At 42.0% G+C, this 18,249-nt stretch overlaps 1 protein-coding gene across 1 annotated transcript in view; it reads right to left on the reverse strand.

The window, feature by feature from the left end:
• Window positions 1-4,589: 4,589 nt before the first annotated feature.
• Window positions 4,590-18,249, reverse strand: part of spef1 (sperm flagellar 1) — a 42,758-nt gene continuing 29,098 nt past the window's right edge. Inside the window, exon 7 of the mRNA XM_048268973.1 lies at window positions 4,590-5,180. Within this exon, the coding sequence (XP_048124930.1) occupies window positions 5,067-5,180 (114 nt within the window). The 3' untranslated portion in view covers window positions 4,590-5,066. The remainder of the gene's footprint in view (window positions 5,181-18,249) is intronic.

Consider the following 18,249-nt stretch of genomic DNA (forward strand, 5'->3'; position numbering starts at 1 on the left):
TGTGGTGAGGGAGAGTCCTTCTGGAGGCCAGTCGACTGAGAAACACAGCACACAGCAACACCATCAGCACACAGCAGCACCATCAGATGCAGCACCATCAGATGCAACACCATCAGCACACAGCAGCACCATCAGATGCAGCACCATCAGATGCAACACCATCAGCACACAGCAGCACCATCAGATGCGAACTGGTGTGAGTGTGGAGTGTGCCAACCCATGCCGACTGAAATGGAGTGTTTGTGCTGTGCAGAGTGGGATAAAATACTGCCATCGATGGTGGGCAACACTCCCGAAGAGGAGCGTGACCGCACTTGTGTCACTGCTACCGACGACTTCTCAGCAATGATCCATCCTGCAGTCCTCAGTTTTCTTTCCACACTCCACACTCACACCACCCGTTCGTGTTTGCTCTCGTTCTCTCATCCGACTCGCCTTGACCAGTCGCAACGTCCTCTCTTCCCAGATCCAAAGCTCGCAACTCCTCTTCAGTGAACTCAGGTTCGAAAAGGTAGGGTCTTGGATCTTGGTAGTCGAAGTCATCATCTTTGTCTATCGTGTAATCTTCCATATTCATCTCTATTAGAACTCTTAGAGAAAGCCCACTTGTCAGTGTCAGCCTAGTAGCAGAGAACTTGGTAGTCACACTGGTGTATTGCTGGAAGTTGAGGGTTTACAGATGCTGCATGATGTTTGCACCTGGCAGCGGTTCTTTGCCGGTGCTATGCCCGAAAATAGTTCCAAATCTAAATTGGTCTAGTAAATCCCTTCGTGTTAATTTGCATTGATATTTCTACTCGATGTGAATGTACAGGTTACGAGAAATAATTATAAAAAATCTTGAGTTATTTGATTCACTTTTGCAACAACATGCTAGCTGGCATCTCCGGATTACAGCGACTACGCTAAGCTAAAGATAACCGGGCCGTTTCTAGATTAGGACAATGGCTGGGTCGGCTATAAAACGCTTTGGCTCACTCCTCCAACTCTAAGGACTGCGGGGAGTGACCCAATTTCGCCTAGGGGTGGCGTATTCCTTTAAAGAGAGAGAACAGAAGAAACATCCGGAAATCTTGATGGACTGTGAAACCAGCGGCTACACAATCCAGCCAAACCAGAGTGAAGATCATAGTAATCCTTCTGAAACAGCGAAACCAGCGGTTACACAATCCAGCCAAACCAGAGTGAAGATCATGGTAATCCTTCTGAACCAGCGAGTTCCAGCTCTAAGTGGTCAGCAACTAATAGACGACAAGTTGCTGTGACTGACAGTGTTGTTACATATTATTGCAAATGGTCTCCTCCCTCTCTATACTGTTGAAAATAAGGATTTCATTAATATTTTGCATTTGGCCCAACCCTCCTTCACAATGCCAGGACCTTCTCCCTCAGCCACTGTGAAATCACATCTGATTAATCTGATGGAAAAAACTCATCATATTTGCCTGACGGTAGATCTTTGGTCAAACCGATCAATGAAGTCATTTTTTGGAATGACTGGCCATTTCATTACAGATTTCATGTTGCAGAGTGTGATGCTGTGCTGCCAGCGTTTTAAAAGGGAGCCATACATCTGAAAACATCTGTAACATTTATGAGGATGTTCTTCAAAATTACAATATTCAGAACATCTCTTTCATTGTGACTGATAATGCCTCCAACATGGTGAAGGCCTCACCCTCCTCCCACCAATACAGCTTGTTGAAAGTGAAGAGGAAGATCAGCATGAGACAGCAGATTTTGAAGTGGTGAATGTTGAAGAGGAGATGGACTACTTCCCACCAGAGAGAAGCTCATGCTTATGCTCTACTTCCCACCAGAGAGAAGCTCACAGTGGTGAATGTTGAAGAGGAGATGGTCTACTTCCCAGCAGAGAGGAGATGCTCTACTTCCCACCAGAGAGAAGCTCACAGTGGTGAATGTTGAAGAGGAGATGCAAGTCCACACTGGTTACTGGCGCTCTAGAGGGAGGGCTTAAACTTCAGCCTGCAAATGCCACTCGCTGGAATAGCCAGTTAAAGAGGCTGAGGTCTGTTCTCAATGTTCCAAGTGATGCACTTTCTGAGCTCCATTGCCCCAGCCACCTGACACCACATGAGCGGAACATAATCCAGCTTTGTGAGGTATTGGAACCCTTTGAGGAGCCTCCAGACAGATGCCAGGCTGAGAAAATAGTAACCTCCAGCCTCATCAGCCCTTGTGTCAGGGGCGCAAGGCATGTATAGTAACCTCCAGCCTCATCAGCCCTTGTGTCAGGGGCGCAAGGCATGTATAGTAACCTCCAGCCTCATCAGCCCTTGTGTCAGGGGCGCAAGGCACGCTAGCAGAAACATGAAGATGGCCGGTAATAAAGTAATAAAAAGTTTGTGTCAACTCTACAATCCTCACTTGAGAGCCGTTTAACAAATACCAGCTTCCTCTGCACCTGTTGAGAGAATCTTTAGTGTTGCAGGAAAGATATTCAGACCAGAACGGTGCAGAGTCAATGCTAAAACATTTGAGGAGCTATTGAGAATTAGATGCAACAGTGTTGCTCAATGAGTTTTGCATTGGAATAAATGACAACTGCATTTACAACGACTTTGTGTTATTTGATTACTTTGAAATGAAAATAACATTTTGAACAAAACTAATTAAACAACATTGAGGGAGTAATTTATTTCAAGAATTTTATCATTATCTATGTGAATGCAGGGTTGTGGAGTGACTAGTTATGTGTAATGAAATTATGTTATTAAATTACAAAATTAACGTAATTGTATGTGAGATTCAACACATTTTTTCTGTTGTGTCAATGGAATTGCTTTGAATTGCCATGAATCAAATTCAACTTCCTGTGGGGTGGAGTCAATTCAATTCAAATTCCAACTCATGAATTGAATGGCCAATTCTGAAATTTTGCACAAGCCTCCACCCCACACACACTCACTCACGCGCCGGCCAGGAGAGCAAACATGCTGCTGCCGCTATAAGGACCTCATTGTGAGGAACCTTAAGTTCTGCTGCGCTATAATGAGGAACCTTCAGTTCTGCTGCCGCTATAAGGACCTCATTGTGAGGAACCTTTAGTTCTGCTGCGCTATAAGGACCTCATTGTGAGGAACCTTTAGTTCTGCTGCCGCTATAAGGACCTCATTGTGAGGAACCTTCAGTTCTGCTGCCGCTATAAGGACCTCATTGTGAGGAACCTTTACTTCTGCTGCCGCTATAAGGACCTCATTGTGAGGAACCTTCAGTTCTGGTGATACAGCTAGACGCACACATGCCCATGCGGGTTTTAAAACAAGCGCCCACTCATCTGCTCACTATCTGAAACTGCAGCATTCCAAGCCATGACAAACGCTCACTCAGCGCCAGACTTGTGTTATTCAGCTGGACCACACAACTGGGATAGGGGCAGGGTGACACACACACACACACACACACTCACACACACAGAGCAGTATCTCGGTCCAAATCTCTACACACATAAATCACACACACAGTGCAATATCTCTACACACATAAATCACACACACAGAGCAGTACACAGTGCAGTATCTCTAGATCTAACTGTGACTAACCTTACATCCCACATAACAACACAGTCAATGGAAATAGAAAACAGAAATAGTCTGTGAGTGCCTGGTGAATGCAGAGCATTAGCGAACATCTAGAGAGACCAAGCACTCACAGCAGTCATGGTTAGATCTGTGAGAGACCAAGCACTCACAGCAGTCATGGTTAGATCTGTGAAGCACTCAGAGCAGTCATGGTTAGATCACTGACAGCAGAAAGACACATTCGTGGAGTAACACTTCATTAAAGGGGTGGTTCAGGATTTTGGGCATGGGACCTCATTTCCAAGTTAGCAAGTGTGATATTTATCAGTGGAGACCGTTTTCAACATGTTTCATCCAGTCCTTCTAATTGCAGAGTTCGCAGGTCCTAGGCTAACGCAAGTCATCGGTATGTGTTAGCCTGCCACTAAAAACAGTCTTACCCACACACCCGTAAGTACACCCGAGGCAAATTCCAGACAATCGATGTAAATGTCGTTGATAGAATAGTGTAAGAAAAACAACTACCCTCGCATCGCGTTGCAATAGTTATACTTTGTTCCCTGAAGTTGGTAGTAGGCATTTAAGCAACGCAGAGGCGGACTGATATTACCAAGGCTACTACTAGGTATCCCCATTGGAGTGCGCTTCTATGTTTACTTTTCGGCGCAGTCCCTCAAAATGTAATGTGATCATTGAAAAGCAAGGATAGAATAATGTTAGAAATAAAACTATCAACACAGACATTTACATCGATAGTCTGGCATTATAATTTATTTGCCTTGGGTGTACTGTGGAGTGGGTAAGACTGTTTTTAGTGGCAGGCTAACACATACTGATGACTTGCGCTAGCCTAGCACCTGCAAACTCTGCAACTAGAAGGACTGGATGAAACATGTTGAAAACGGTCTCCACTGATAAATATCACACTTGCTAACTTGGAAATGAGGTCCCATGCCCAAAATCCTGAACCACCCCTTTAATGAAGTGTTACTCCACCACCCCTTTAAGGCTGATTGTGGCACACACACAGATTAAAAAACATTCATAACTAATTAAGAAGAGCTATCAGCACAGAACATGGAATCATGAAATCATACTGAACAACATTTACAAAATAAAAGGCGTCTTTTTTTTTTATTGTAGACTTATTTTTACTAAGAGCGTCCATATACTGAGAGAAACATGGTTAATTGTCTGTGCAGGTGGGAATCCCTGATTGGTCCTGGTGAAGAAGATTCTAGGCTGGGGAAGGGGTTCTGGGCACGCTCAGATGGGAGCAGGGTGGGTTCTGAGCACGCTCAGATGAGATGTGGTTATGAGCACGCTCACATGGGAGCAGGGTGGGTTCTGAGCACACTCAGATGAGATGTGGTTCTGAGCACGCTCACATGGGAGCAGGGTGGGTTCTGAGAACGCTCAGATGAGATGTGGTTCTGGGAGGGGGTTGTGAGCATGCTCAGATGGGAGGAGGTTATGAGCATGCTCAGATGGGAGGGGGTGGATTGTGAGCATGCTCACTGGGGCTCAGCTGAGCTTGGCGCGGGTCTTGTAGCGCTCCAGGTGTTGTGTGAGGTCCTCAATGCGCAGGTCCTTCAGCTGAACCAGGTGCTCCAGCCGGTTCACCTTAATCTGCAGGATCTAGGAACAGACAGGGACAGGATGCAGCATTAACTGCATCAGCAACAGACAGGGGACCAGATGCAGCATAATCAGCAACAGATTATCTGGCATAGCGGCCATAGCCGAGCTAACTCTTATCTGGCATAGCGGCCATAGCCGAGCTAACTCTTATCTGGCATAACGGCCATAGCCGTGCTCCGCCCTCTTATCTGGCATAATGGCCATAGCCGAGCTAACTCTTATATGGCATAGCGGCCATAGCCGTGCTAACTCCTCTTATCTGGCATAATGGCCATAACTCCTCTTATCTCAGAGTGAAAACTCATTTTCCCTCAATCAGTTCTGGAAAGCATCACGTCCACAGCGCATTTCTATGAATGAGCACTCAGTAGTGTTGCATGGTGCACCGATACTACAAAAGTATCGCAATACCCTGAAATTAAAAATGTCACGATACCTAATTTTATTAGTATCGATACTTTTAAAAATGACAGTGTTGTTTTGCAGTAAGATGTATATTTCATGTCAGTGTGTGCAAAGCATGCTTCTAGTGCTTCCAATAGTCTATGTGTCTTTTCTCCTCACACACACACACTTGAAGCTGTCATGTGATAAGTACAGCGAGACATGGCTATTAGTTGAAGTGATGCTGTACCTGCATAGCGACAAATGATAGTAGGCTAATGTTAAGTTCATTTGCTGCCTTGCACCTCACAACTTTGTGTTGCTAATCTACCTAGGCTATGGAATTTAGTTCATTTAGGCCTACTGTTGGGCTTAACAACATTTCAGAAATAGGCTACGCAACCTATTGGCAAACTTTTACATCTGGAGAGAGCTCCTTCTAGCTAACTATCAGAGAGAGCATCTGGAGAGAGCTCCTTCTAGCTAACCATCAGAGAGAGCTCCTTCTAGAGAGCATCTGGAGAGAGCTCCTTCTAGCTAACCATCAGAGAGAGCATCTGGAGAGAGCTCCTTCTAGCTAACCATCAGAGAGAGCTCCTTCTAGAGAGCATCTGGAGAGAGCTCCTTCTAGAGAGCATCTGGAGAGAGCATCTGGAGAGAGCTCCTTCTAGCTAACCATCAGAGAGAGCATCTGGAGAGAGCTCCTTCTAGAGAGCATCTGGAGAGAGCTCCTTCTAGAGAGCATCTGGAGAGAGCTCCTTCTAGCTAACTAGCATGTTAGCTCACGTCATGTTTGTCATTAGTGTCATTGTCACGTCATGTTTGTCATTAGTGTCATTGTCACGTCATGTTTGTCATTCGTGTAGTATTCACCAAAGTCATAGACATGAACATTGCAAGACACTTATGATCCCAGAAAGATTTTCTTTGATTTGTTAAATATTAACTAAATATTTTTGCTATGCAGAACATACTATAAATGACTATACATGACTAAACAAAATAGTTTATATGAATTCCAAAATATATGAAATAGAAACATCATTTCCCAGGGTCTGTGTGTGTGTGTGTGTGTTTGTGTGTGTGTGGAGGGTCGAGTAGATTCTAGGATCGGCACTGGTGTGAATGATTCACAATATTCAATATTACTGATGGTGTCAAGGTGATGGGGGCGGGGGCTGGGATGGGCAAATCCAAAATTCTGTCTGATTACACTCTTATCTCACATAATTTTTTTTTACATTTTTTGAAATCAAAGTAAATAACCTGCGGTATTTGATTTCAATTTGATTACATTTGTCATGTAACCAGTACTCCGATTTCAGTTGGAATGAAGATTCGGTTAATGTAGTGCTTTAATACGATTGGTTAGCATGAAAACTGGAATATAACACATTCTAATTCGGTGCTTTAATCCGATTGGTTAGCATGAAAACTGGAATATTCCACATTCTAATTTGGTGCTTTAATCCGATTGTTCTGCATATGTAACTGCAATGACTGACACTTATACTTTTAATAAATGTAAATTTAACACGCTACATGTAACTCTAAGTGGCTGTTTTGCTAGTAATTGCAACCAATCCTCATGAGTATGTGTCATAGCGCCCCTGTAGGCTGGGTCGACATGAAACCATGATGTGACTCTGCTGCAGCTGAGATCAGCCTACATTATGCCTGACTATCACAGATCTAACTTCCTACTGAGGTGATATGACTCTGCTGCAGCTGAGATCAGCCTACATTATGCCTGACTATCACACATCTAACTTCCTACTGAGGCTAATTTGAGAGCAGCTGAATTGGGTGTAAAGATGTGTAGGCCAGTGGAAAGTGAAGTGTGACTAAGGGCTGCAGGCTCCTAAATATCACTGTTCGAGTGCTCTCAGGGTCAAAAGTATCACTGACCGAGTGCTCTCAGTGTCAAAAGTATCACTGACCGAGTGCTCTCAGTGCTCTCAGGGTCATCAATATAACTGATCGAGTGCTCTCAGTCTGCTGCAGGCTCATCAATATAACTGATCGAGTGCTCTCAGCCTGCTGCAGGCTCATCAATATCACTGATCGAGTGCTCTCAGCCTGCTGCAGGCTCATCAATATAACTGATCGAGTGCTCTCAGTCTGCTGAAAACGCAGTGAGTCACGACTGAGAGGCTGACTGGAGCGGAAGAGCAGTTTCAACACCGTTGGGAGCTCTGTAAAGCCCAGTATGAAGGCTGCTCACAGAATGGAGAAATACACGATCACTGTGAAACTACCAAGAACTCTGATCACGTGTTCTAAGCACTTCTTGCACAATTCTCTTTACTCTGTCGACAGGAAAAAGGAAATAACAAAACCCAGGCTTGCAAGAGCCAGAGAGACGTTTGATACGCGTTATTGGGACGTTTGATACGCGTTATTGGGACGTTTGATACGCGGTATTGGGTCAACAGAGACGTTTGATACGCGTTATTGGGTCAACAGAGACGTTTGATACGCGGTATTGGCTCAACAGAGACGTTTGATACGCGGTATTGGGTCAACAGAGACGTTTGATACGCGTTATTGGGTCAACAGAGACGTTTGATACGCGGTATTGGGTCAACAGAGACGTTTGATACGCGTTATTGGGTCAACAGAGACGTTTGATACGCGTTATTGGGTCAACAGAGACGTTTGATACGCGGTATTGGGTCAACAGAGACGTTTGATACGCGTAATTGGGTCAACAGAGACGTTTGATACGCGTAATTGGGTCAACAGAGACGTTTGATACGCGTTATTGGGTCAACAGAGACGTTTGATACGCGTTATTGGGTCAACAGGAACAGCAAAAGTGAAATGTGTTTTTCCAATAAGTGACTGAGTGATGGCGTATTTGAATCCGTACAGTGACATGTGACACATACAGGTGCTGGTCATATAATTAGAAAATCATCAAAAAGTTGATTTGTCAGTAATTCCTTTCAAAAAAGTGAAACTTGTATATGATATTCATTCATTATACACAGACTGATTTATTTCAAATGATTATAACTGACAACTAATGAAAATCCCAAATTCAGTATCTCAGAAAATTAGAATATTACTTAAAACCAATACAAAAAAAGTTTTTTTAGAAATGTTGGCCAACTTAAAAGTATGAACATGAAAAGTATGAGCATGTACTCAATACTTAGTTGGGGCTCCTTTTGCCTGAATTACTGCAGCAATGCGCCGTGGCATGGAGTCGATCAGTCTGTGGCACTGCTCAGGTGTTATGAGAGCCCAGGTTGCTCTGATAGTGGCCTTCAGCTCTTCTGCATTGCTGGGTCTGGCGTATCGCATCTTCCTCTTCACAATACCCCATAGATTTTCTATAGTGTTAAGCTCAGGCGAGTTTGCTGGCCAATTAAGAACAGGGACACCATGGTCCTTAAACCAGGTACTGTCACTGTGTGCAGGTGCCAAGTCCTGTTGGAAAATGAAATCTGCATCTCCATAAAGTTGGCCAGCAGCAGGAAGCATGAAGTGCTCTAATATGTCCTGGTAGACGGCTGCGTTGACCTTGGACTTTAGAAAACACAGTGGACCAACACCAGCAGATGACATGGCCCCCCAAACCATCACTGACTGTGGAAACTTCACACTGGACTTCAAGCAACGTGGATTCTGTGCCTCTCCGCTCTTCCTCCAGACTCTGGGACCTTGATTTACTTTCATCAGAGAACATAACTTTGGACCACTCAGCAGCAGTCCAGTCCTTTTTGTCTTTAGCCCAGACGCTTCTGATGCTGTCTCTTGTTCAAGAGTGGCTTGACACAAGGAATGTGACAGCTGAAACCCATGTCTTGCATACGTCTGTGCGTGGTGGTTCTTAAAGCACTGACTCCAGTGCAGTCCACTCCTTGTGAATCTCCCCCACATTTTTTAAAGAGTTTTCTTTCACAATCCTCTCCAGGGTGCGGTTTAAAGAGAGAGACCATTTAAAGGCCTTTGCCGGTGTTTTGAGTTAATTAGCTGATTAGAGTGTGGCACCAGGTGTCTTCAATATTGAACCTTTTCACAATATTCTAAAAAAAAAAAAAAAAAAAAAAAAAAAAAAAAAAAGTCCTGGCAGGAAGCATAAGGATGTAGATCCAGGAATGCACTAATATTTTGTTCGTAGTACCAGTTTGCAACAATTATTAGTTAACACTAAAGCCCTCCTTACACTGACAGACTTTGTCTCAGACCCTCTCACATATAAAGACATTATGATTTTGCAATGACTTGGGATCTTGCAGGGTCACTATTTACAAGACTGCAACTAGATTCCTTTAAATTATTACCCATCGTGCAATAGATATGAACAGGAACTGAAATGATAGCTTACTAAACTCAGTCATATTTTCGTGTTTCTGCAGCATTGTTTCATGCGTGACATCCCTAACCGATATAGAGTTGTTCTGTCACGTGGAAGAGCCGACTAATGATGTATAAGAAACAAAATAACAAATTATCATATTCATAGGTTTCATCATGTCCCTTGCTCCAGCTGTTGCCTACTTTGCCCCTTCCTGTTTGGTGTTGGAGAGAGGTCACTATTGTTTTTTATAGTTCACGTCACTATTTGCATGAGCCACGACTAGAAAGACTTGCGATAATATCAAACATGTTTGATATTGTCGTAACGGCAAAACTAGAACAGGACTGACTCCGACTGATTTAAAACCGCTAAGATTGGCACCTTACACTTAACGATCTAGTTCAGTGTTTCCCAAAGACTGGGTCGCGACCCACGGTTGGGTCGCAGGAGATTTTATTTGGGTCGTCAGCACAATTTATGTTGTCTAATAGGCCTAACTTAGCCAGGAAAGCTATCAGTTTTCTATTAGGATATAGTTAGTTTACCACAGTCACATCCCTCTGTGGAATTTTGCATTTAGAATAGCTCTGAAACTTGGGGGCGAACGCATCGCAGAAGGGACAGCGTGGACATCTCACTCGCAAAATGAAACATTTCTGTGGGGCGCCTGCCATGGACCTCGCAGTTGCAAAATGCAAGGGACATGAATCAGCCTATTTGCACAATCATTAACGGACACCAGCTCTTCAACTTGACCGATTAAAATCTAGTCAACTAAGCAGACATCCGTATACCAGACATGGCTAATCAATTTGCGTCATAGGCTGTAGATAGTTTCAATTGTAGATGCAATCTTTAAAGTTAAAGCAACCTCCTCACATTCCTTATTATTTCGGATTTAAAACGCTCAACAGTGCATTATATTAGCCTACTATTTAAATGGACATTTTCCACCTCGCAAACTCTACTAGGCTACAATAAAGGCGTATTATCTTTTGACTATTGCGCAAAAGCCTGTTGTTCTGATATTTGTTCATTTCACATTCTTACAACATAGCTTGCCACAACATCAATACACAGCCTTGGTATACGGCCTACAAACAAACGTTTAACTCCAGAGGAAAATGCGGATTCAACTTTCTAAATAAAGAAACCTCCACAAATAGGCTACAATATAACGACTTGAGTTACTTGCTATGTTTACATAGGAATTGACGGTGTTATGGGTCCATTTGTCTGCAACGCAACGTAGCCTACAACATCTCTCTTTAGAAATATAGGAACAGCTTACTATGCTGAAAAGTGACGACTGCGTAGCATGCAAGAATACCCCGAAGAAAAGTTTGAGAACCTGTGGCCTAAAACAATATGATTGCATGCAGGTTGCATGTTAGATCTGAAGTGAGATGGGTCACGATGGTCTGTCATTTTTAAAAAGTGGGTCCCCAGAAAAAAAGTTTGGGAAACACTGATCTAGTTGACAGGAGCGTGCCGCGATTCAAGTACAACTCCCATGATTTCTGTCCGACTTTCTCCGACTGTGAAAACAGACCAAAATCGTACAATGTAAGGCCGCATAAGTTGTAAACACTTCGGAAAAAGATATTAAAAACTGGATATACCAAAAAACTTTGATGTAATCGCTTCCTGCCAGGACTTTTACGGGCTTTTCCCAAATCACAGAAGTAACGTCGACACAGCAGTAGATAGCAGCAGAGTAGAAGCCATCAGGCAAGTGTTATTTAAATAAACTCCTGGTGTACTTTCAAACTTTCCAATGCCTCGTTTTATGAGTACAGAACATAGTTGTACTACTGTAGAAGTTTCGTACCATTCAGGGCATTATTAGTGGGGTCATTTACGAGATTAAAGTTGGTTCCATTACGCCTGCAGAAACTCATTAGTTTCTGACAGCGCTTACTCGAATTCAGGGTTCACCAAGGAGAACACGCTCTGGGAGGGTGTTTGGCTCGGGTCATGGTGCAAAGGACCCTAGGGTGAAATTACTCCGAACCATCGCTTTAAATAAAGGAAAGCCAAATAGTCAAAGTCAAAGTCAAAGTCTGCTTTATTGTCAATTTCTTCACATGTCAAGACATACAAAGAGATCGAAATTACGTTTCCCACTATCCCACGGTGGAGACAAGACATTTTACCAATTAGGTCCACAGACAAAAACATAACATTCAATTAAACCATATAAAAAGTAAATAAGAAGGCACATACAGTGAAGAAATAAGAGCAGCAAAAAAATGGGTTGAAATTGTGCAATTGTGCATACAGTAGACAGTCAATATAATAATAATATATAATAATAGTGATCCTTCATCTAAATTTCCAGCTTAACGTTGCGTCCAACAGTAAAATAATGTTAAGCATTGGCTGTTGGTGTATTTATGAAACATAAACGTGGTTACACCGAGTAACAACAACACCATAACTTTCTCTTTCGACTCATTCCATAAATGTTCTGACATGTAGCTTAGGTAGCTAGCCACAACGACAGTGTTAGCTAACAGCCGTTGTTTGTCTAGGGTCACCACAACGACAGTGTTAACTAACAGCCGTTGTTTAGCGCTGATTTGTGTTGTGCTTGCTGCTGGGCTCATTGCAAAATAGCTATGATTTACAGCGTGCCACGGTCAAAGTTAAACATGCTTGAATTTTGGCCATGGAACTTTGGGACAACATGGAACATACAAAAAATCGGGGCGTGTCCTCATTTTGATAAATTTGTCCTCATTATTGTCCTCACAACTACTACTCCTTTTCAGTCTGGTTGGTGGTCACCCTATTTCAATGTATTTCTGTACACAACTAGTCCTCCTCTTTAGTCTGGTTGGTGGTCATCCTATTTCTGTACACAACTAGTCCTCCTCTTTAGTCTGGTTGGTGGTCATCCTATTTCTGTACACAACTAGTCCTCCTCTTTAGTCTGGTTGGTGGTCATCCTATTTCTGTACACAACTACTTGCGTCAAGTGGAAAAAGTGGAAGTGTGGAAAAACTATTCTCTAGCTGGTCACGGTTGCATCATTGAGCCACGTCTGAGGCAGGGATATGACGGAGGCAGCGTGGCTACTGTTAACATGGGTGCAGGGATATGATGGAGGCAGCGTGGCTGCTGTTAACATGGGTGCAGGGATATGATGGAGGCAGCGTGGCTGCTGTTAACATGGGCGCAGGGATATGATGGAGGCAGTGTGGCTGCTGTTAACATGGGCGCAGGGATATGATGGAGGCAGTGTGGCTGCTCTAACCTGTTAACATGGGCACTGAATAACCCCCCCGCCCCCCCTCAGGAATTTTGGCCTGAAAAGTGTCCTCACTTTTAAACACAATCTGTCCTCCTTTTCAGAGCCTGGTTGGTGGTCACCTTATTTCTGCTACAAATAGAACACATGACTTCCCCCTTCAGACCCTCACTGTCAGAGTAAACTTGCCCAGTTATCTTTCTGACTTCATTATGCCAGGGTTGTGAAGCCATGTAGCATCATCCACAATTAGTTGTGATGAGTTGTGAGATTGTATTTTATTGGTGAGGTAATTAGTGTTAATTTCGTCAGAGGAGACGAGAGGAAATATGTTCGTCAACAACCTTTTTTTTCATGACTAAGACGAGACGATGACGAGACGGCAGTAATGTCCTGAAACACTGACTAAGACTATCTTAAGATGCATTATTTTTGACGAAAAAAGACGAGACTAAAATGTTTTGCATGAAATAAAAACTAAGATAAAATCTCTCTTCATTTTCATCTACAAAATGAGAAGACAGAATATCTAGCTGTTACGTTTTCAAAATATTGCAAATGAGTTCATATGCAACAGTTTTCCTGTAGGCTAGTCTACGTGCTGTTGCTGCAACCCTGTGGCTGCAACACGAAACTACATGGAACAAGAACACTGGAGATTTCTGCCAGAGTTAGCAAGCTAACTACCTAAGCTTTATGCCACAATGCTACATACCCAGAAGTTGAAGCTTCTCTCATACAAATTAACATCCCCCAGAATGTCCATACGAAAATGTTCATCATGTAATGTCAACTATTTTACTAGTTAGACTGATGATGCAAAGTTTGCTAGCAAGTAAGCTAATATGGAAAGTTCATTAGCAAGTTAGCTATGGCTAAGATGGAGAGTCTGTTTGGGGAATGTGTTGTGTTTAAGATATTGCCATCTAGCTTAGGCGAGTAAAACATTAATACTTTGGCCTATGACAGTGTTTCTCAAACCTTTTCAGTTTCAGGACCACTTAACTAACCCTATCTAAAAAAAAAAAAAAAAAGATACAGTTCACTTCAACTTCAACAGTAGCCTATAATTAGTCTACACAATAGGCCTACTGAACCACCTTGCTTATTGTCTTTGCACTTTGCTTATTGTGTGGATTCATACTGTATGATTTAAACTGGCATATCTTAGTTGCAGAACTGTTTTTACATACAAGTTGGTTCAATATTGCAAACAACTCATCTATATTATATTTTACCATGTCTGCTCAAGGACTACTTGGGATACCTTTATGGACCACCAGTGATCCCCGGACCACACTTTGAGAAACACTGGTCTACGAATATGACAGTGGTCCAGTCAAATCTTTTACTGTCTATGGTCAAATCCCAGCCGAAGCTATAACTGTAGCTCGACTTACCTGTGCATGTAAACATACTGACTGACAAAAATCAGAATGAGTAATTATAACAGACGAGTAGCCCTGTGGACACACAATATTCTTGGAAAATTGAGATGTGTGAAACACTATTTTGACTCAAATGGTAATCAGAAATAATTTGTTATAAAAAAAAAAGACTAAAATGTGTTGACTAAAACTGACTAAGACTAAGATACCTTTAGTTTTCTTTTGACTAAAACTAGACTAAAATGATTTAGACTTTTAGTCAACTAAAACTTGACTAACAAAAATTATATTTGAATGACTAAATATGACAAAGACTAAAAAGGACATTTCGTTACAAGACTAAGACTAAGACTAAATTAAAAATAGGTGACAAAATTAACACTAGAGGTAATTATGACAAATTAAACTTTATTTCAGGCTACACTTCAGGTTTCCTGCATTTTCCTGTGGTTGGTTAATATTATTATAACATTAACTAGCTGATTAGCAAAGGGAGCATGCCACTAACTTTCAGTGCTTAAATTCCAGAGAATGTGTGAGATAAAAAAACAGTTATCTATCTGACATTACATCCTGGATTTGATTTGTAACATAAGCTAATGTTAAAAGGTAGAGGTGATTTACAACGTTGTGCCTGAAAGGGGTGTGGCCTAAGCTATCATGTCAACGCTGTGCCTTGTCGAGTCTGTGGCATGAATCTACCACGCGCCAAATGAACCTCAAAAACATGAAGATTAGTCGCCTACTGTTTTTCGGCCTCAATCACTTTCAGCTTGTAATTGGGGCCGTTATCTGGCGTCATCAGTGTCTTGACGCTTCAGAAATCGGTGTATATGCATTTTAGAAATAGTGAGTGATGCTTCCTGCTGGCTGCCGCTAGATGATTGGTCACTGACAGTCTATCATGCAGCACAATATGGATATATAACTCCATCTTGTGCAGGTTCAACCATAGGAAACTAACAATATGAAACTATAGGCAATTGTAAACAATAAGCTTCACTTAGAATGGCGTAAGAACGGTAGGTTGTTTAGAGGTGGATACACGCAATTTAGACATGCATAAGCGCAATTTAGCGAAAGCCATTTCCGAAATTCAGGAGGTTCGTAAACGGCGTGTACGTGCGTTTAACCTCCACTACAACCCTGGATATCAGGACAGGATCAAGATTATCTCAGGTGTTCTAAATGTGATATCGTAACTCCCCCTATTTCCACCAGTCCCGTATTTCCACCGTCTTGCGTGTATGTGTCACTTAATATCCATTTCTATACAAGACAGCGGACTCCTATAGAAACGCAACCACGCACAACATAGGTGTATCTATAATAATAATAAAGCTTTATTTGTATAGCACCTTTCATACACAGAATGCAGCTCAAAGTGCTTTACATTTGAAGCGTGTAACACAATAATAGTCAGTCAGTCATTATCAATCACTTTTCTTTGCTGTTTATGTTATCCTCAGCAACATATCAAAAATATAGAAAATGACGTCATAAGACTGGCAGCCTTAACCCTCTTACCCCCCACAAGCACGCCATATGGCAACTGTGGCAAGGAAAAACTCCCATATTCCAGGAAGAAACCTTGAGCAGAACCTGACTTAATAGGGGAGCCCATCTGCTTCTGGCTGGCTGCCTCCAATAGTAGCAGATGTAGAATAATCTGAAGATGTAGTCTACAGGATAAAATGAGTTAACTAAAAGCTTTCCTGTACAGGTATGTTTTCAGATCTTTTTTAAAAATATTTACTGAACTCGCCTGCTTGATGTACAGAGGCAGGGTGTTCCATAGTTTGGGGGCATAATGGATAAACGCCAGCTTCTCCACTTTGTTTGTGGAGCACTTTGGGTACGCATTAAAAGATTAGAATTGGATGATCTAAGTTTCCTTTGTGGTTGATAAGATATTAAAAGCTCAGAGATATATGAAGGTGCTATGCCATTCAGAGCTTTGTAAGTAATTAACATAACCTTTAAAATCAATTCTATAGGAAATAGGAGCCAGTGCAGTTCAGCCAACACAGGGGTGATGTGTTCTCTCTTCTTAGTCTTAGTTAAAAGTCTAGCCGCAGAGTTCTGTATGAATGCCAATTTCTTTAGATGTTTTTGGGAAGACCAGTGAAAAGTGCATTGCAGTAGTCTAACCTGCTAGTGATAAAAAGCGTGAATTAGTTTTTCTGCATCTTGTTGAGTTAAAAAGGGCAGCACTTTGGCAATGTTTCTCAAGTGGAAATAGGCTGTCTGAGTAACTTTACTGATATGGGGCTTAAAACTTAACTCTGCATCTAAGATGACACCGAGGCTTGTTACTTTTGGTTTGACCTGGTGTGCCAAGTTCCCAGATTACTAAGAATAATATCTCGCTTTTAGTTTTGGTCCAACCAGAAGTACCTCTGTTTTGTCATCATTTAGTTTCAAAAAGTTTTTGCTCATCCACTGATTAATGGAGGTTAGGCATGCAGTGAGGGAGCAAAGGCCATCTGGGTTAGTTGGCTCCACAGAAAGATACAATTGGGTATCATCTCATGTAGCTGTGGAAGTTTACATTATGCTGACTTATGACGCTTCCCAATGGAAGCATATATAGAGAAAATAGCAGGGGACCAAGGCAGCTCCCCCTGGGCCACACCAAAAGGCAAGTCATGTTTTTCAGATACATGATCTCCTAGACTGATATAAAAATCTCTGCCAGTAATGTAGGTTTGAAACCAGTTTAGAGCATTATCAGAGAGACCCACCCACTTCAAGTGGCGTGAATTAGGATGCTATGATCAATGGTGTCAAATGCCGCACTCAAATCCAGAAGAATAAGGATTGAGACTTTGTTTGAGTCGGTAGCTAGTCTGAGATCATTGACTATCTTTACTAGAGCCGTTTCTGTGCTGTGATTTGATCTAAAACCTGATTGGAATTTTTCAAGGATACTGTTTTCGTTGAGGAAGGTATTTAACTGATTGCAAACAACTTTTCAAGTACTTTGCTCAAAAACGATAGATTTGATATAGGCCTGTAGTTGCTCAGATTGGTATGGTCAAGTTTTGACTTTTTAAGTAAAGGTTTCACAACAGCGGTTTTAAAAGCAGTTGGAAATATACCTGTTTCTAATGAGGTATTTATTACCTTGAGAAAAAAGGGAGCTAAGCCATCATATACTTTTTTGGGAATGTAGTAGGGATTGGATCTAAAACACATGTTGAGGAGCCGGTTTGAGTTATAATTTTACCAAGCTCAGATTGAGTAATAGTGCTAAAGGACCTTAATTTTGGGGGCTGTTTTGGGTGTACTATCAAACATATTACTTGTGTTACCAATAGCCTCCCTTTTAGAAATGACTTTGTTTTTGAAGAAGTCTGCAAATTCTTCGATCTTAGAGAGGATGCCTGACTGAGTGTATCAAAAGGTGTTTGATGCAATAGCCTATCAATGGTAGAGAACAACACCCTAGAGTTTCCACTGTTTTCAGCAATTACCTTAGAGAAGTGGTTCCTCCTCTCATTCCGAATAGCTCTATTATAATTTGCAATTTTTTTTTTTAGAATGGCACGGTGAACCTGTAACTTAGTTTTCTCCATGTTCTCTCAGCTTTCCTACATGATCTTTTAGATCATGGATATTTTCGCTCATCCAAGGTGTCAGTTTGCTACAGGGCCTTTTTTAGTCTTTAAGGGTGCCACTCTGTCAAGCAGAGCGCCTAATTCACGATTAAGAGCCTCTACCATTTGATCA

Source organism: Alosa alosa, chromosome 18 (assembly GCF_017589495.1).
Source record: "Alosa alosa isolate M-15738 ecotype Scorff River chromosome 18, AALO_Geno_1.1, whole genome shotgun sequence".
NCBI lineage: Eukaryota > Metazoa > Chordata > Actinopteri > Clupeiformes > Clupeidae > Alosa > Alosa alosa.